At 42.3% G+C, this 20505-nt stretch overlaps 1 protein-coding gene across 2 annotated transcripts; it reads right to left on the bottom strand.

The window, feature by feature from the left end:
- Window positions 1-575: 575 nt before the first annotated feature.
- On the bottom strand, window positions 576-19616 carry agxt2 (alanine--glyoxylate aminotransferase 2). 2 transcript variants are annotated; one of them, XM_022254406.2, is made up of 14 exons: window positions 19463-19616; window positions 17067-17193; window positions 15187-15272; window positions 13816-14000; window positions 12928-13051; window positions 9441-9535; window positions 8500-8659; window positions 6188-6316; window positions 5538-5703; window positions 5166-5225; window positions 4051-4139; window positions 3414-3563; window positions 2582-2680; window positions 576-1628 (listed from the first exon to the last, which is right to left on the bottom strand). In XM_022254406.2, the coding sequence occupies exons 2-14, from the start codon at window positions 17158-17160 to the stop codon at window positions 1524-1526; spliced, it is 1542 nt and encodes a 513-aa protein (XP_022110098.1). In that variant the 5' UTR covers window positions 17161-17193; window positions 19463-19616; the 3' UTR covers window positions 576-1523. The 2 variants fall into 2 exon arrangements, with proteins under 2 accessions (XP_022110098.1, XP_086994212.1); XM_087138086.1 differs by lacking the exon at window positions 19463-19616 and adding an exon at window positions 18902-18923.
- Between the last annotated feature and the right edge of the window lie 889 nt (window positions 19617-20505).

Here is a 20505-nt window from a genome sequence, read left to right as displayed (position 1 = left end):
AGTTACGCGTACTCATCGTGCTCCGCATCAACCGCGCATATACTTGCGCGCCTCATGGCGTGTCTATGCAGTGATTACCCATTGGTCTTAATTATAATGGATGCATTCGATTAGCTTCCCTGAATACACCAGTGTTACATGCAAGGAAAGCCTCAAAATGAGGCGAATCAAATGCTGCAGTGTATTCGGCAAGGCATTCTGGGAAAAAGGTAAAGTCCCCGCCAGTTCCATCATATCCATATGCTTGAACAGGCCATCCGTGACGTCATTACACTCGAGCAGCCTCCAGAGACCCACTAGCCAGCCTGGGTAGTAGTGACTGACACCAGGGCAGGCACAAAGATCACGTGATGGCTAAACAAACGCTCTCGTGTAAGTTTGACTTACAGGTGTAAGCTAATGGAACACACCCATGGTGATTGATGTGATTACTAAAAAAAGAACGCCCTGTTTTGTTCCGCTCGGAGTGGATAATTTGCCAGTAAAAAAGTTCGTGGAGAGTTACAGACTGATCTTGATTGTCGCCAACTCTAATAGAAGTATACATATAATAAAAAGGCGCATATTGGAAGACATAAAGTGTATAATAATTGGACCACAGCTGTCCGATTTAACCATAAAAATACAAATTTTGTATGTCATAATTTGTAACTTGTCTATCTCTACAGGCAGTAATTTAAAAACAAAAATTGGCAAAAGATAAAACTTTGACAACAGCACAAGTGATTTAGACCAAGAGCCTGAATGAAACAAGGAAGAATTCTAGAAAAAATACAGTATCTCTTTTGTAACCAAAGAACCAAATCGAGTTCCAAAGCTACTTAATACCGACATAACCTGTCCCCTGACCTTGTGTATAACCCAATGAAAGACTTTCAATTAGTAAAAAAAAAGTTATCTGAAAATGGTTATTATGAAAATGTCTTCAAAGCCACCCGTTTAAAAAATGTAGAATATTAAGTCAGCCATGTCTTTTGACTCTATGTGTATAATTGTAATTATCCTCACATTAAAACATTGAAAATAACGCATATATTCAATAATTATTCAATAATTCTTTGAGCAGTGATTAAATATTTTCACATGATGCAGATTAAAAACAAATGCTGACAATATGTCTTGGTTAATCCAAAATTGTATATAAAATTGTTTCTTATATGTAGTACAATGCTTCTTTTACAGCAAATGTATTGAAACCATCCTGAATACCCAATCCAATCAATATCTGATCATGAAAGTAAAGCCTGATTTCGTGAAACATGCGAAACTCTCTGTTGAAATTGGAGGATCCAGAAACCAGACTATTAAACAATGGGAGAAAATACATGATCACAGGAAATAGTCGTATCAAATTTATGGGCAATTTAGGAATGAATCACTCTTACTTTTGCCATTGGGCTGCCTTGAGTCAAACATGTTGGCTCTCAGAGGCTAATTAGGAATGATTTACGGGAATATATAACAGGAGTGATAATGATCTTGGCATCATTACCAACGCCGCTGTTCTGGTGAGTATAGACCCATCAAGAATGCCTTTCCATGTGGTTCTGAAGTGCCTTCTTCAGGATGGACAGGCCAAAATCCATGTCTTCCTTGGTCACAATCATGGGAGGCTTGATGCGGAAAACCTATCAGCAAGCGGCAAAGAACACAGGATGGCTTTAATATTAAAGGCTCCTGCAATGGACAATGTGGAGGAAATGCTTCCAATGCCGCACCTGTGTGTCCCATTTGCATTTGTTTTACCAAGTGTGCATATTGCCTTTTCTCAGCAGACCTCAAGGACCTTTCAATTTTCATGGTAATTAATGCAAGACTTTGCGAGGCAAGATTCAAGGTTGTGCTCAGGGTTGATTCCCATGCACCTGAAGCTGCCGACGGAAAACCTTTGAACGGAACAGTCTCTTCCCTGAATGACATCACAGATGCCCTCTGTTGTCCAGAAAAGTCTGAATCAATTTAAAATAAATACCGTGTGCTTAACCTCAAAAGAATGACAAATGGGTCTTATACACTGAAGAGAGGTATAAACATGCACAAAAAAGCATCTATGAAAAATGTACACCACGGGCTCTTCAAACCTCCAGATTCTGTGTTACTTCAAAGTGCATCTTCACCTTGTATGGGTCTTCCACCGATCTCCATGTACCCAACTGGATTGTGAGTGGAGACCAAGGGCAGGACACTGCTAGGTAGGTATCCTCTAGGGGGACACAAGCCCCCTGCCCCCCCCCGGTATTTACGCCACTGTACAAAATACGTTCACATGCTCAATAAGGTCTCATTGAGAACCACAAAATCTTAATCAAAGTGGGCTGTTGTGTCATGACACTCACAGGGTTTTACGTGCGGACTCAGTTTATTTTTACTTTAAACAGTGGGTGGGTTTTTAGATCAAAGTTTTCCACATTTTTAACCACAGATTATTTTGATAATCACTCCATGTCCATGAATATCTTGGTAAATTTCAGAGAGCTATGCCATGAAATATTGTCGCAGTCATCACCGAATCATGGAGGCCCACACAAACTACACAGTCTGTACTGGCCAGTCAGTGGGGTCTCCCTTGGGTAACACTCACGTTTCCATGGATTCCTCCTTTTCCAATGAGGACACCCATCTCCTTCATGTCTTCCCATATTGCTCCCATTTGTTCAGGGGGAAGCGGCCTTCTGGATTCCTTAGGAAAACAGAAAAATCACCAAATGCTGTCAACAAAAAGTCTAAGGTTGGTTTATGATACAAGCGGGGGAAGCATCAGGGAAGGGAATTAGACTCTTGTCACACTAAGTGTTAAGCCTTGTCGGAATCAAGTCTGAATCTTACACCTGTCTATGTGAAGGGGCTTTAGAGGTGGCAAGTGGCTTTGACAGGCATGTGTTACATCAATTAAGTCACAGCCACAACTCTGAGATGCAGCATTAGCCGGAAACACAGCCAGTGAAACGTTGCCCTATTGACCTTATATGAGGTCACCTCTCACGTTCAACAATGACTTGGAGCTATCGCAAACACGGGTCCAATGTCATCATCCCACTCAAGGAAATGCAGTTAAGGAACCCTGCATGCTTGGTCAGCAGGACACCATTGTTTAACAAGGTGGGGGGGCACATAACCCCAGCGGAGGTCTGTTCCCTCCCCCGTCCGTGCCCCACCCCCACCCCCCCCTTTTGAAAGCCACAGTTCATCGGATTTTTTTTCAGTCCCTCTGAAAAAGTGTGTGCATCCCCAGGACTCCCCTGGAAAATTCCCCCTAGTTACACCACTGGCAGGGCAGGCTGTGCGCACCCAAGGAGAAGCTTGGCTGGTAACCCATGTTTGTGCCTTTTCTGCGCTTAGTAGCTCCAAAGAATTGACCCAAAGGGCATTTCTGCCTGCTAAACCAGTGGGCGGGTTTCACAACTGGCACCAACCTTGTCTGTGACCATTTCAACTCCGATCATGAGTCCTTTGCCTCGCACGTCCCCAACGATTTCAAAATCATCTCTCAGCTTGGCCAACTCCAACAACGTGTAGGTGCCAACCTCCTTGCAATTTGCCTGTGTACCCTCCTCCTCAATGACCTATGACATTCAGGTGCAAAAGCAACCAAACAAGTAGGTTCAATAATCCAACTGCTCACATAAATCAAGAAGTGCTCATTTTCACCTTGGGCGACACACACAGGAGGTAAGCGAAGACCGATGCAGTGATATGCATAAAAGTTGAAGCATACAAGATACTGTCATCTGGTGCAATTCAAAACTTTCAAATTATCTTTGCCACCAATTTTGTTGCATTCTTGCTCGTCACTGTCACTGACTTGAGAAGTTTGTGGCTTAATGGCTGAGGATTGGATGACGTATGTGGACTCATGACAGACTTCCAGGGACTTTAAAGGACATGTGATAGATTCTCTGAAGGTTGTATGGCCATGGGAATAGATCCAATGGATGTTACTTCAATTAGCAGGTGTCTCACATTTCCTACTCTCACATGTCAATCAATTTAGCACGGTTTCTGCTTCAAACACCCTGGAGTGTTATTGTTACCATTATCATCTTCCTTTACCTCCAAGACGGCCTTCCCAACAGCCCCAGCAAGTGGACCTCCACCGTACGTGCTGATGTGCAGGGCCCTGGTCAGTGATGCGGCAATATCTAGGAGAAACATGCTTGCAAATGTTGACAAGCAATCATTTCTGTTATGGATCAGAACTGTGGAACACCCCTTGACTGTAATTCATGGTTGACACAATACGGGCGAGTCACAATAGTGCGCCACCAAGAGTTTGCAACACGGTGGCCAATCATAACGCGCAAAATTTGTCGACCCTTTCCAAGCGCGCAATGGGTCGACAAGTTTCGTGCACTGTGATTGGCCAACACGTTGCAAACTCTTGGTGGCGCACTATTGTGAAACGGCCGTATTGTTCAATCATCATTAAAAAAAAACTAACTATTTAAAGTTTCAAAAGACAGCCTCCCTTGCTGATTGACTTGATTGATTGATTGATTTTTTATTAAACCAATGTAAACTCCCATCAGGTATAAACTGTCCCTCTTGGGACCCTAGGACATAGGACAATGGAGGAATGTTCAGTTTTAGAGGTGGGAGGAAAACCCCTGACAAATATTTCAAGAAAAACCCTGGGAGTCAGCAGGTAAAAAGTGAAAACCCAATCTACGTGAAAGCATCAGTGAGATTCAAACCGAGGGTCACAGAGTTGGTATAAAGCGAGGACAGTACAAACTACGCTAACCTGACTCATGAGACCGTTCATACTCGGGGCTCATTAGGGTCCCATGAAACTGTTGGTTAAAAAATCTAGTGGCATCATGTTTCCTACATATGTCCAGACGGTTTTGATAACAGGCACTTTAAATGAGCCAGTTGAGTATTCCAACAGTGCATGCTCAAAATGAAAGAATGACAATATGTGTACTTTGAAGTCAACACTACCAGGAAAGCCGCGCTCTGACGCAGACACAAGGAACATGGCCAAGCAGGTATGCTTTGTTCTTGAATGACCTTACCTTAAAAAAATCAAATTGGCTACTTCTACATTAGTTGCAAGCTGTGCAGACACGCACAATTGGTTCACAAACAACTGTTTCTGACAAAAGAAATATTAGCAAAATTGCGGGAGCAGTTTTCAAGGACACAAAAGAAAAGTTCCCTCTTACCTGGTGTGGTAACAACAGCAGCAAGGGGGAAACCATTACCGATGCCCTTTGCGAGAGTAACTGTCAAAAAAGACACAAAGAATACTTGGGTGTTTGTAGGAGAACACTGACAGGGTGATTGAGATTAGCCAATCTATTTGGATATTACATCAAAACTGAGTAAATCCCGTCTGATTGGTGAATCGTTTTAATACCATTGTGATTCAGACTTATGGCTCAAAAAGCACTGCACTATTGCATTTCAAAAGTAAGTTTCTTCCACAACGTGTTGGTAAAATTTATCTCACTTAAAAGTATTGATTTCCTTCTGCTTTGTAACTTTCTGTGTTGATAAATAAAAACAAGATATTTGGGGATGAATGATACACTCACCGATGTCAGGGAGGACCCCTTGGGCCTCAAAACCCCAGTAATGTTCCCCGGTCCGACCAAAGCCTGTCTGCACCTCATCAGATATGCAGACTCCCCCCTTCTCCCGGATCAGTTCAAATGCTTCTTTTAGGTAACCCTTTGGGAACTGGACTGCACCACCGACTCCCTGGGGGTGAATAAACAAGCAGTGTTTGAAATGTCTGACACCTTTATTTCCGTGAAGGAAAATCAATGGCCCAGAATGTCGATTGTAAGTGTCCAGTAAATAGATAGGAATTGTTAAAGAATTTTGAAAACAGAAAAAAATTATAAATATTCCGTCCCAGCATCCTCAACATTGATAAATGCCCCGGCAGGAAGTGGTTAAAAGGAGTATCAAGTGGCATTTGTTGCAATAGTTACAGCAAAATAGGAATTGGCTTGATACTGTCAGAAAATTGCCCATAAATTTTCAAAAAGTTACCCAAATAATTTTAGCAAATGATTCCAGCAAAAAACCTGAATACTTCCAGTATTTTAGCAAATGATTCCAGCAAAAAACCTGAATACTTCCAGTAAACTACCTCATTTCTTTCAACGAATTACCATGATTCTTTCTGAAAATTACCAGGACACCTCCAGAAAATCACCCAATACTTTAAGCAAATTACCTGGATGCTCTCAGCAAACATGCCAGCGATTTTCTTGGGTGTCTCGTACCGAAGGAGGTCCTTCAACTGGTCAATGTACATATCCTTCGCATGGCACTGCCCAGCTGCACAATCACATTGCCTGATGGTCTACACAAAGACAGACAGACAGATAGGAAGACACAAGGATAGGCTTGCAATATAATAACAGCACGGGGGGGTGGTATGGGTTAGCAGCTGGGATAGCCACTTGCCATCTGCAATGTGGTAGCACAGATCATCACAAAAATACCTACAAGTGAGTACAATACCCACTTCCTAAACTGTTTCTTTATTTCAAACACTGACGCAAAGGTTCAACATTCACCTTTGTTTTTCAACTCAAATCTTTTCCCTTTCATTGTGGTGGGGTCATGGGGAGGCCCAACCTTGAAACCATCCGTTCTGGAAGTAAAGAGTAGTTATGAGGTCAGGCCTCGAAATAGTACTAGCCAGGCGTACAAATTCTAGCAAAAAATGCTCCGGGCTACCTAAACTTGGTTTCTTGGTTGCCCGGTGGGCTAGTGAAAAATTCAGAATAAGCCTACCTGTTAAAACTTAGATCAAAATATATAATGCTCGTCGTGATAATAAATACAAGATCGCAAAAACTGAGTTGTTGTGGATGTGTTTTTACTTGTCTTTTTGGAACGCGATGCTCACACGACAGGGTGGTAAGCGACCGTGAACGCCATGAACAGAGTAGACTGGTGGGTTGTAGTACTGGTACAGCGTAGCACATGGTACGGCGCGATACCGCACATGCACACTATTCTCGTTCACTGTTTAGGCCACTTCTGCTTCTGACTACATGCCTCTCAAAAATAATATCGGTAGGTAGAATTTTGTTGGGTCAATTTTTTTGTGCTGATGTAATAGCCTGAATGGGGATGAAAGCTTTCAAATATTGTCTCAAACAGTGATTAAATACATGTCTTGATATATGTAAAATTTCTGCAGTCGACAGATCACAAGTATTATGGACAAATCACACAATGTTAGTTAGGTGATCATGATGGCAAACTGGCCAGCAATGTCTGTGTATCGCGTGGTAAGCGTACATGATGCTTCCCGACGGGCGATAAACCACGTGCCAGGGCAGGAACTCATGAGCAGAGGAAATAACTGCATAAACAAGAGACCAAGTTCTGTGAATTAACTTGAAGAAATCCTCTTGCAACATCGATGTTTTTTCAACCTGCAACTGTATGGCTGCATGCGTGTATGACACTGATATAGTTTTAATCGACTAGCGACCGGGACGTAAAGACATGAAAGACTGGTTAGCACATTCCCGTCTCGCGTTCTTTTGCATGGGCCCAGTGTGGTGGGAACCAGCGCAGCTTTACTTTCATGCATTGAGCTTTGCGCACAAGAATAATTTCACTACTGCGACAGTAATACGTGAGTTGAACTTGTGAAAATGACAGAAGTTTCTTTTCAAAAATTGCAAATGAAGAAGGAAAACATATAAAAACAAGCGTTTTAACACGAGAAACGGTTGTTGAAAGGTGTTTTGTGAAGACAGCAAAAACATCGGCATTAATTTTAATTTTTTTTTTTAATTTTGTAAATTTGTTTTTCTAACTTGCCGATAAAAATGTTAGGGTCGAAAAGCCAAAAAGTAAGAGTCAGTCGGGAAACCGAGAACAGAAGTATTTTTTTGAGGGGGGCATTATCAATTTTTTTGACCTTAATTGCCCGCAGCTAGCTATACTGGGTATTGCAGGAGTGCTTGAAAGCGTTTGATACGAAGTACACTATACACAAAGCCGTGTGCAAACAGCACCCCCTTCTGATGGGTGTGGAGGTCAGAAAGTAAGCAAAAAGTAGCATTTTTTGCTAAACATAAGCAACCCAAATGAGAGGAAAGATGAAGCACAGAGATGATTTTGATCCCGGCTCCGTGACCAGTGACTCCAGCGACTTCTAACATACACGCCTCTTTATTATTTATACCATCAGCCTTTTATTTTCCGAAATGTCAAATTCTGCATCGGTAAGCTGATAACAAATTTCAGGTTTTTAACATTTTTTATATACGGGCAAGTAAAAAATAGTGCAAGGCCTGGAGGTGCAGGAGATAATCACGAGACTGCTTTTTACATCTACTGATAATGAACGATGGATACTTGCAAAATTCCCAGAGGGTTATTTTCACACGTACATGTAGGTCGTCGTTCTGCATTCTTGTTTATGCACACCATTCAGATTTGAGGAATTTTTTAAATCTGGGATTTGCGGTCTCAATACAACTGCAATAAGCTGGCAATGTGGAAAATCTATCCTCCTACCTGCACAGGAGAGTCGCGGCAATTCTTCCCGCCCCACGGCCCCCGGAACGGGTCGGGGTTGATGGCGTTGTGATAGCCGAAGCCTCCTGGGATATCATACAGCCAGTTGCCCAGGCAAGTCAAGCCTAGCAAGGTGGGGCTGATGCCATGGTAGGCATTCCTTTACCAAAAAAAAGAAAAAAGGATCAACTGGCTGGTCAAATTTTATGGGCACAGTAACTTCATGTTTCACTGTTTCAATTGGACAGTTTGATGCCTACCCCCATATACATAATTTTTAAATACATACTTACTGGCAAGTCAAAAGACCAAGGTAATGTTATGGGTGTTCATTTGCAATGGCTCTTTTCAATAGCAATAAGAATTATGACAACTGTACAGCAACTATATGTATACTGTCGCTCTATACAATACATGTAGGTGCTGATCCATCATGTGACTTTGTACAAAACCCCAACACAATGCTTTCCGCCACTGAAGGAGACCATCAGAAATGTCCAAAGACAACGTTGCTGGATTGGTCTAGAAACACCCTTTTCCAAAGTGACCCACACCTGGTACACCTGTTACAATGTCAAAGCTGCCACCACTCAAACATTCATTTTTTATACTCACCAAAGTTACCCAATGAGACTCACTACATGCCATTCATACTGACACTGGTGCCCTGATATTTGTTTGCTCACTCATGTCACTGGGGCCAAAATGATCAGAATCAAGCTCAGCTCACAGTGCCATTGCACTGGCTTCTCTAAGAATCAAAACTCAGCCAGGGATGACTCTGTTAAAGTTTTTAGTATCAAGACACTCACTGGCAAGTTCAACTAAAAGGCTAAATTGGATATCATCCTGGGCACCGGTGTTCTGATACTGAATGCAACCACACTCCTACATGTACCTGTCAACATTACTGGTACCATGACACCTATTTAGACACTCACCTCAGGCTCACTATGTCATAGGCACCAGTGTGTAGACGTGCCAAATTTACTGCTAGGTCATTGGCCTCCGTCCCGCTGTTAACAAAGTAGACATTCTGAAATGCAAACAGAGTTGTGAAGTTTTAATTACAATTTATCAAGAAGCCCAGCTTTTAAGAATCAATCGCTGGTCTGTTTCTCAAGCTACATAAAAAAAAAATCACTCGTCTAAAGTCAGGAAAGTGGGCAAACATACAAACTGTACCATGTTGCTAAAAATGTGGCCAGGAAGATCTTTTTTGCAGCAAATTTCTTTAGAAACTTGAGTGTGGCTAGAAATTACAACCCTCAGCCACATAAATGAACAACAAGACATGGAAGAATCGGCAAAGTGCACCAAAAACCTGGAACAAGAGTCGCACCCGTCACGATGGTGCATTTATTTTGGCACAGTAAATAGATGCCTGCATCACGCACAAGACGTGTCATGGACAAACTTCGCAGTGGAGAAAAAGAAACAATGCGCTGAGCATGCTGCGTGATATGAAGGAGACTGGTTCCAGGCCGTTTTGGAACAGTGTGTTGACCCCACAATACATGGATATCGTGAGCCAGACTACCACACAAGAAATTCCAGATACAGTTCACAATATTTAATAGTTTCCTTCTTCCATTTTCTTTTCTAATGCCTGAATTTGATGTTAGTTTTTGGATACTTTTCAGTGGCTTGCTAAGCGTGATTTTGCTGGTGCACACATGGTTGATCACAAAGTTTTTCAACAAATAAGTGCATACATGCATTGTAACCCCCAAAATATACTTGGCTTGAGGTCTTTCCCAATGAAGGCCGATGAGTACTGCCGTAGATTCACTGATAAACATGAAAAAAATAGTCTTTTTTTTTTTAAAGCAAAATAAAAAATTTAAAAATTGAAGACAATAGTATTTCACGTCTTGATAAATATAGCGACTGCCAGGGGCTTATTCTGGTAGCTAGCTCTGTAAACACAATAACTTTTAACATGTGTTACAGAAGTGTAACATTTGTTTCATAAGTGCCCCCAGGGGTCAAATAATGTCCAGTCCCCACCTGTCACCCCTCCCCGACGGGAGCTCACCCCCCAAGCGAACATAAAAAGCTGTTGAGAGCACTGTAAACTTGAGTTCTACTTTTTGATCATGTACCTACATAGAGCTACCTGTATATTAAATTACTTAGTAGAGTGCAAACTCCTTGTTCCTCGTCCGGTGAAGCTTCGATGCCATCCTGAGTGCAGACACGTTGAATTCATGTGCATAGAGAACATATTGAAGAAATTCTGAATGCTGCCCTCTCAATGCAGCGCAGAGCACAACACATGCAAATGACATACATGTATGAGTGCATTTTCTGTCATTAGTATGATCCACTCAACAAAATTTAGCTGAAGCACGTACGAGCTAATGTTTGTGCAGTTTACGCTAATCAAAACACTTATTCGGTTTACTAATTAAATCACTCGTTTACTGACCATGCATTTACGTTTTGACATAATTGCATTGCTTTAGAACAGAGAGGCAGATGGCCATGCAAAAGCCGTACAAAAATTCAAGTTTTCCCACAGGTTTGTGCATGCATAAGCATGGATGCGCCCAGCAGGTTTCCTTTTAGAGACTGTGTTAGTGCCTTAGTAATTTAAAGAAGCTCCGTATACATGTACATGTATGGCACCAACTTTCTACTGGCAAAAAACAAAGCAAGCAAAAGCTGCATGTTTTTTTTCTTCAACGACAGTCGACGGTCATGATAACAAAGTTGCATGAACCACGCAAATTAGATTGTTACAACCATGGCTTTGTTATCAAAAGAGTGAAAAAACAAACAAACAAAGATAAGAATTCAAGAAATTGGGATTATCGTAATCTCAGGGCTGAGTCAATTCGAATACTTCACTATATTCGTCCTTCAATTTGATCAACTATCCGAAGATTCAGTCGTACCAGCCAGCAGATTGTTGATGACTGGACCACACACAAAAGCAGTAGCAATAAAACACACAATTGTACACTACAATCACTTTAGTAGGTTCTCACATCTACGATTATCTCCAGCCACCATTCAGCAAGATTTAAGAGACAAACAATATTTCTTCACCCGTTGAACATTGTTATTCCTTTTAAATTTTTTCAAGAATATTTCACTTTTTCAATCCTAAGATTTCTGACACTTTTCACTTGAATCTGCTTGAAACAAGCCTCCATATTGCAATTTTGTCTCATTTAAAACAAAAGACAGTTCTCCCTTCCTTTTCATGAATTTTGCATTCGAATATTCAATTTCAGAAAATAACATTGCATATTCAATAATTGATGGAATATTCAGATATTCGGCACAGCCCTACGAAAACTGCTCTTTATAACAGTATTTTGTATAACAACGCACTTCATGACAAGAGATGACTGCCCTATCAATGAAACTTATAATTCGCAGTGTAACTGTAGATTGACAGTTACCAACGTGAAGCAGATGCGTCCAGGGTGTCTGGTGGCACAGTGGCACGCATGAATTGTACATTGCCCATAAGCCTTACATGAACACCTTTCACATGGGTGAATACATAACCTGCTTGATTAGAATTCCACCAAGAAAATTGATCTGTGCTTTTGATACATTGAAAATTGATTATTGTTACAGTTCACTTTCCAGTTTGCCGCAAATTAAATTGAGGAAATTACAGGTTATTCTAAACTCAGCTGCTCGTCTACCGGGACAAAAAAAAGACCTCAGCATGTCACTCTACTGCTGAAAAGATTTCCCTGGCTTTGTATACATAGATGGTTGGAATTTAACATTCTGAGTCCTGTTTTAAAAGACTTTAAAGGAATTGGAACCAGATCACCAGTATCTGTCTGAGCTACTAAGCGCTCACTCAACCAAGCGCACTGTGCGTTCAACAATGACTACTGTACCAAAATGATATCAGCCAGTTAGCAAAACTGCTTCATCTGGTGATCAATCTTTTTTAATATATACCCCTCATCAATGAAACTTGTTAGCAGCAGCAATACAACGCACTTTGGGAGGTTTTAAAATCTAGTTGATGATCTCATGGTTTTAAGCAGCATTTTTACTGTTGACTGTTGATTGGATTGTAAAAAATTGTTACTCAGAGCTTCATTTAGATTAGCCTGACCTTCCTATTAAATGAAATGTTATTGTTGAAAACGTCCAGTACACTCTGGGCAAACATTTTGAGACTGTTACCTCATGGTGCTATCTGAGCCTGCGCTTCCTTTGTTCTGCACTGTATGCTTTGGATGGAAAAAGATTTATTCCCCAGTGTAAAAGATTTGTGAAGTACCAGTAAATGTTAGTTTGTAACCCCTGCCCAGGCTGACACTGCCTGCCGCTGTTTTTTGCCTGTTCCCAGAACAGGTGGACAGGTGGCTATCTGTAGATGAACCAATCATTGCTTCAAAGTTGTACAATGCTTAGAAATGTCTGACTAGTAAAATAACTTATGCACACCTTGAGGTTGCCAGGCATTTTGGAGGTCAGCATCTCGGCGTACTCGTAGATGGCAGGAATCATGTAGACATTGGTGGTGTGCCAGATTTTGTCAATCTGCTCATGCAAGGCCTTGTTCACTTTCCTATTAAACACCAACAGAGAAAGAAAAACAAGTTCTTTACAACTTCCAATATTTTTCAGAGGGAGAACTTAAGGCAATCATTATATGTGTCTTGAAACGTCTCTCTGGCTTCAGTGCTGGGAAACTGTACACTTTTACAAGAGCAAATTTTCGTGTGGAGAATTTCTGTTAGATCAAAATAGCAGAAGTGCGGTTTTCCCCTTGGCAGATTGAGCACGGTGCACTGGTGGAGAAAGAACTCAACCAGGATGGGAAGAGCTATGTGAGAGCACAACATATGGGATCCTCCAAAACTGATAAGATCCAAGGAAGAGAAATGTACAATGTGTACGTACATTTGGAAAATCAGAGAAATCAGTGTGAAAGGTACAAGTTGAAATGATTGGAAAACGACCTTTGTCCTTCTGCATATTGGTACTTTGCCTCAAAATATTTCAAAATCCACCAAGGGGTTTTTACAAGATTGGACAGGATATCTAAAGCCTGGTCAAAACTCCACTGAGTTGGACTTGATGCTCGTGTATTGGAATATGTCGTAATGTGTCATTAGTTCACTGTTAAGAGGAGTGTTCTGCCGGGTTGAGGAAACTACAGAGGAACCTGTACTGGGGGAGGGTGCTTCCCATCAGTTCAACTGGAAAATTTGGGAAATTACCAAGGCACAGCTAGATTAAGCACCTGTGCAACGTTCCTGAGGTTCCAGGTTCTTATCCCACCCAGGTCTATAGCTTTGTTTAAATCAACAGGGACATGTGGGCACTTACGGGTGGCAGTGGCCAACACTGACCGTCACAATGCCGGCAAAGAGGTCTAAGTAGCGTTTGCCATTCTGGTCAAACAGCCACTGCATGTGGCCCTGATGGAGCATGATCGGCTGCTTGTAGTACTCCAGAATAGCTGGGTTAATGGTGGAAGTCCGTACCTTTCGTGCCTCCTCGTAAGACATACCCTGGTGTAAAAAAAAAATAAAAGGAGTGAAAGAAAAAGAGACATTCTGCGACGTATGGGAATTTTGTAAATCCCTTGTTCAGTGTCACGGTTATGGTGGGGTCCATCACAAGTCCTTTCACAAGTACTCTTTGGATACGGCGAACGATGATAAATTTCTGCATAGTTCATTTTGAATTGCTGGTCACGAGACTGTAGACTAGAAACAGAAAAGTAGTGATGGGCTGTAATTGAGGGGACTTTCAGGGATTTGTGACCAACTCAAGTACAAGCACGTCTCTGGTTGTGACTTTGGGATTGCAAAACTTGATATGGTCCCTGGAGTTGAAACTACCTGGTTCAATGCAGGTTCATTTTCCGTGGCACAATTTGTCACACTATCTAACAATGCCATTGTCTAGACAACTTTGTATGTGTGTGAGTGGGCTTCTGTGGTTAACATTTTAAAATGTCTCTGGAACAAAAGGTAAAGCTAGAACACAGACGAAGCCACATTGGCCAAAATTTGGAAACAAACCTTTTAAAAGACATACTCATCACTGCTGCTCGCTGTTGTCATCAATGTGTCAGTAACAGGGCTTTGTTGTCAAGTTGTGCATAATTCTCCCAAGGAGGAAGTGTGAGTAAGTGTGGGAATATGATGCTGATGGATAGGATAGAGACATGTCGCACAATGTGCATGAAGCTGAGTCCATTATATAGTCCCTGCAAGCCTCTGGAAGGCCATCGCAAGCCCACCACAAGTCCAGCCAAGTCACGAGTTATTCAAACAAAAGAAGTACTCCTCAGCCATCGCTAACTCAGCTTTCGATTGGTCTTGTGAGGGGACTTGTGATGGACTCAACTACAACACCAGAGACAGACTGGCTGACACAGTGAAAAAAACATATGTGAGAGACTTGAGGATTTTCAAAGCCTCACTGTTTCAGTACAGCCATTTCCATGTCTCACTCACCACTCAAGTCCTCCAATTAGTCACATGGCAGCAGTCACTTAAACATTCAGATTCGAGCTTGACACACAGTATTTGATTCAAAGATGCAAGAACCTCCGAAAACATTTGGTGTTTCAAATTCTCCATTTCTGAGCACTGTAAAGCTATACTAACAATTTTCTCAAACTTTATCCCAATTCTGCTTATCTCATATACACATGTATGAGTTCATCTCATATCGCATGTACAGTACCTTGTATTCTGCAGGCTTGAAGTCTGTGTCGGGCATTGAGGCTGTTGCCGGCATGGATGGTGGTACCTTGGCATTTTGAGGGCTGACTGAAGTTGGAAAAAAATACAGCCTGGGCTGATTTGCATTTACTGTATATTTGGGGCTACCACAAAAACTGAGTTTGGCACAGTCTGACAATGACAGTAGTCTTTTCTCTTACAAATTCAGACATCATGTAAGCTTGATGTACACCTGCCAGTCTGAAAAAATGTTAAGGGAGGAGGAAGTGGGAGGCCAGTGCCCCCTTTGGGTCCCCTTTTTACTACCTTGCCTGAACATCTGTAATTGTTTTGCCCTGGAGAGCAGTGCCTGTTATCTGATATCACCATGTGCCTACATGTACAACATACTGGTACATACTGTACTCATTACTGACAGCTGAACTTTCACTGGTCCATTCATCAGTGCATGCCGGTCGCTTTTTCTGTTAATAGCTTCCCATGGCGTTTGAAGTTGACAAACTCGAAGCCTCAGGAACTCGTTTGTTGATTTCCAATACCCTGGGAGCTAAAATTGACTACGTGGATCCACCCTCAAGCCATGTTATATCTGTATATCCGCCCGCTTTGAATGGTACTGGCACTGAAAGTGGAGTAGAGGCCCCATCCCCTGTGGATTTTTTTGCCTACACACTCTTATCAAACAAAACCTTACAATTCATGCCACTGGGTAAAGGCTGCATCAACGGCACCACCTCTCATGCATTTCAGGTTACTTTCAAGCTCTCACACCCACGTACTGAGAAAATCTCAAGCAAAGAAAAAACAACCTAAAAAACTGAAAACACTGAAAAACAAGTAACTCAGTCGACACTTTTATGTCCCGTCCTTGTGAAGCAGTGAGAACATTTTTCAGCCAGCAAGCCTTTTTCTGGTAACTGGTGAAGGATGAATGGGATCAACTGTCTCTCCAGGACTGATGTCATGCGTGTTTTGTACATGTATGCATCTAGGCCAAATACAGCAGGGCCTAAACCTGGCTTCCCACACTGCAGCCACGTGTACAGTATGTACGTTGACATGCTCATACTCAACTGAGTTAACTCTGCCCCAATGTTGGCAGTCTGTCTACATGCACAAGTAGAGTCTAGGGCACTGTGCTTAAGAGCTCCCTCACTGGTGAATGTTGGAAAAGAGAGTTCGAGGTGTACATGTATATGTATAATGTTCATGTAATTGATACCAGGCCAACACTAAAAATGCCAGCTGTTTCCTTCCCACTGCACACAGGAAACAGAGCCTTCAGATTAGGCCCTCCCCCCAAATATTTCTCTGAAAACAGGGCAGGTTGGTAGAAATTTTGTTTATGGGGGTCCATTAAATACTAATTCGGTGTGCACTGTTAACTGGTTAAAAATAACAACAGCAGGAGAGGTAAGAGGTCAGGTGGCATTTGTTCCAAATGATAGGAACAGCACTTTAGAGGGCACTGACGGCTGCATCCACAAATACGGTAGGGAAACAGGGAAACATGTATGTATGAACACGGGCTGCATGAGCACAGTAGTGGAAGGGGGAGACTGCATCTTGCCCCTATCAAAAAATTAATTTTTAGGGAGCTAAATGTACTTTGTCCTTCCCCTTAAATCGTTTGTTCTCAAGTGGTAAGCTAGAAGTTTTTAAAGCAGAAGTTACTATTAGTATGCCTTGCCCGTTTGTTCGGGTTCACCCCCCCTCCCGGGGCACCTCCCCCTCTCATTTTTATAATGCCAGGTCGGCAACTCGAGTATTTTGCCCCGTACATGCACAAACCAGAGTATGCACATGTCAAGAGTGCCGCAAGAGACATCTTTCTGGTGTCACTCATTTGTGGATTCTCTCTGCTAAGGTATTGGTACTCACCACTAAAACTCCTGTGTTGTGGTACAATGCAAACAGCACACCCTTCTTTTTTCAATGTCTGCAGACGAAGACCTGTCCTGCACAACCGATACATAATGGTGACGCTCTGTATTGTCCCAAGCAAAATCTATCAAGGAAAGAGATCATATCAAACTTCTTCCAAAACACTGACAGGACGGTCCAAGAGAAGCCCGAATGACACTGCGGGACGGAGCAGGGTAAATCATGTCAGGTAATCTGGACACATGCATGTCTACATGTTACAAAATTTATGACATCCATTTCTCCTAAACGGAGTACAGGAACTTCACATAAAGATGTCTGCATGTACATGTGGGTGGACATGGTGAAATCAACCAAATATTGACTTTAAAATGCCACAGCCTGTACCCTGCGATGTGTGCACCTGCTACCACACAGTGGACATTGACTGCAAATTACATATCTTCATTGCTGATACCACACATTGTGTGATGTGGTATGCTTTCCTACAGTACGATGCTCAGTGGACCACGGGGGCCCCCACTGGCTCCAGGGAAAAGTGCACATGTTAAAGAGTGATGCCGTCAGAGGCTCATTCTACATGTATGCAGTGTATTCTGTGGGTCACGTACAATGTACAAGATGTACTTTGCATCGGGGAGAAGTTAAATTTTAACAGGTTCTGCCCTTTTGTTGTGGGTTTCGCCCTAGTCTTGCCCTTTAGTTGCAAAGTTGAGTCCAACCCGAGTAAGCTGGTGAATTTTTTTCACAAGCTCTCGGAAAAAAAAACACTGAGTAGGCCCTATATAGCACTATACACCCATACATTATATGCGTCGTTAGAAGGGCAAATGAAAAATTGCATGTACATGTATGTAGATGTTCATCTGCCAGCCAAGGGGGAAAGTTTTTCTTTCTTTTCTGTAAATGTTGACCATCTACAGGTACACTAAAACGATTGAAATTAAAGAATTTCAAATTCCACAAGCAAGTCATTTGTGCCAAGCCAGAAATCTGGGACATGATCACTGTATGACAGTTACATAAATTGCTACCCATTGTTATTTAGATACATGTAGGCCTACATCCACGTATCAGGTGATCACAACATGACTGAAAATACATGTAAATCATTCTGGTACAGTTTAAAATAAAGTCTGATCACCAGTGATTCTGTCTATGCAACGCAAGACATGCATTAAAAAGTCTCAATTCTTTGTCTAGTATGCAACTTCACTACATGCAGGCTCTGACAAGTACAGTGCCCGCATGCACATTCATGCCCCAATGCAACTTTGAAACGCTTCGTATGAATACACACACTCTCCCTACTTGAACAGCCACGTTTCCTTGCTTGTGTCCAACCACGAACAAGATTCTCACTGACAGGATTTGGCTACATGCAAAGTCTGCAAGGTTTTTTGAGTTCATGCCAACCGTGTGCATTTAGCTCTTGAGCTCTTCAAACGGGGCTGAAAATGGCTGTCTGTTAATACTGGTCATTTCACTGGCAACAGCAAAGCTACGTTGTAGCGTGCATTAAGCAAGTCATAATGGTAAGCGGAAAAAAAATTGAAATTTTTAGCTTCCTGTCGCGGACATGTGGGCTTTCACAAGAAAAGTATGCCACAGCAAATTTTGCAAAAGAGTACCAAAGTGTGACGTCACTGTGAACCAGAAAGAGCAGTGCAAACGAATGGAGTACGCACGTGTGTTAGTTCACGCGCTGGTTAATGCGCTCATGCCTTTTACACACTAATTGTGCGTGTGACGTATTCATTTTGGTACTCTATTATGCTACAGTTGGGCTGCCCAAACTATGGTTGGCAGATTTCTATAAAAAATTTTTCAACCTTCTCCAAGTCTATGCAGCTAACACCTGACATATCTTCATCCGATATGGCAGACCTGCAGACGGCGAACCCAAAGCTAAAAGTAAATAAATAATCTGTGCAAAAATTACATATGCATGAATAATTTGTTGATTTGAATGAAGGGATTTTGGCACACACTGGGACTCTGTGTAGTTGAAAGAGACGGTTGGGGCGTGAGGGGACAGGCTTAGCTGATAAAAACCTGATAAAACACTGGCAACAGCCTCCAGACACCTAGACCCGTAAACAGGGCACAGCTAATATCCCGTCGTATATACGACGGAGGAGTATTCGTTGGGCCCTGTTTACAGGTCTACCAGAAACCTAGCCCCACAGATGGGGCTGTAGCGGCTCGCTTTTACAATCTGTCTCTTATCTGTCGCCACCATGTTAAGAGACAGATTGTGAAAGCGAGCCACTGGTTACAGCCCTATTTGTGGGGCTACCAAACACCATACATGTCCACCGCACCGGCAGTGTAATAATAATACGCGCCAGTGTACGCTGTAAATGTCGTGAAATAGTGATCTGATAAGTCACCTTTTACCGTTCTTTGACCACGGCAACTGGACACGTCGACCACGACGTCAAGTTCAGTATGACACTGACAGTGTACACCCTGTTTGCTAGCCGCGCCGCGTATACGACCTCTGTCGATTTGATTTTTAACATCTAGATATGTACAGCGCCACGCAGCGACAATCTTTGGTCCAAAACCTTTGATCAAATAATGGGGCAATTAACCATGTAACGTGGGCCACGGACCATTTACCTAGGGATGTGCACTAATTTAAGCCCGGGCTTGAAGCCCCATTGAAAACAGTGTAAAATCAGCACTGTTCAGGGCCCAGTAGCATGCACGCCAACATCCCTGAGATTTCTGAAACACAAATGAAATTCTTGTCGGGCCACTTATCTTTCAATTTCTTTTCAATTTTTTGTGGGTTAATCAACTACATTTTTAATTATTCCCACAAAACAAAATCACCCCCCCCTAAAAAATGATTTTTCCGAAGTCTGCTGGTAGCCATTTTTCACGAGGCAACTCTCAACTTTCTCGAGCACTTAGGATCATTTTTCAATCGTGTTTTTAGCCATTCTGCTCTGCGAATGTCAAGCTTTGCATCGATTACTGTAGAGGGCCTGAAGTTTCGATCCCACCAGAATCTTTCTCAAAGGCAAAATAACAAGTGGACAGGACAAACTTGCAAGCAAACGGGGAATAACCCACGTATGGACGAATGCAGGAGGACAAAAGAAAAGTTCAAGAAAGCAGCAGGCTGGATAAAGGGGCAAGGCGTAAAGGAGATTACATGAAAGGCATGGTTGAGCAACAGGATGTAAGGTGGAAGAGATCGAAGAAAAATATAATGGAACGATGCGAACTGTACCCCAAGTGGGGGGGGGTATATCTGCAGACAAATGAGAGGGAAAGAAACGAGTGCTAATTAGTAGTTTCCCTCTTGGATGTTCAGGCCATGGGGTTGTATGGTGCGAAGCGAGGGATCCAAAACTTAATTCTCCCCGTTGAAGCGAACAGCATCTTTACGGCGCCAAGTGATTTCTACGCCCTCGTGTCAGAC

This window comes from Acanthaster planci, linkage group LG06 (assembly GCF_054643075.1).
Source record: "Acanthaster planci isolate LZ-2023a linkage group LG06, COTS_SCS, whole genome shotgun sequence".
NCBI classification, from domain to species: domain Eukaryota; kingdom Metazoa; phylum Echinodermata; class Asteroidea; order Valvatida; family Acanthasteridae; genus Acanthaster; species Acanthaster planci.
Note: the sequence above shows the minus strand (reverse complement) of the source record. Positions and strands in the feature narration are given on the sequence as shown.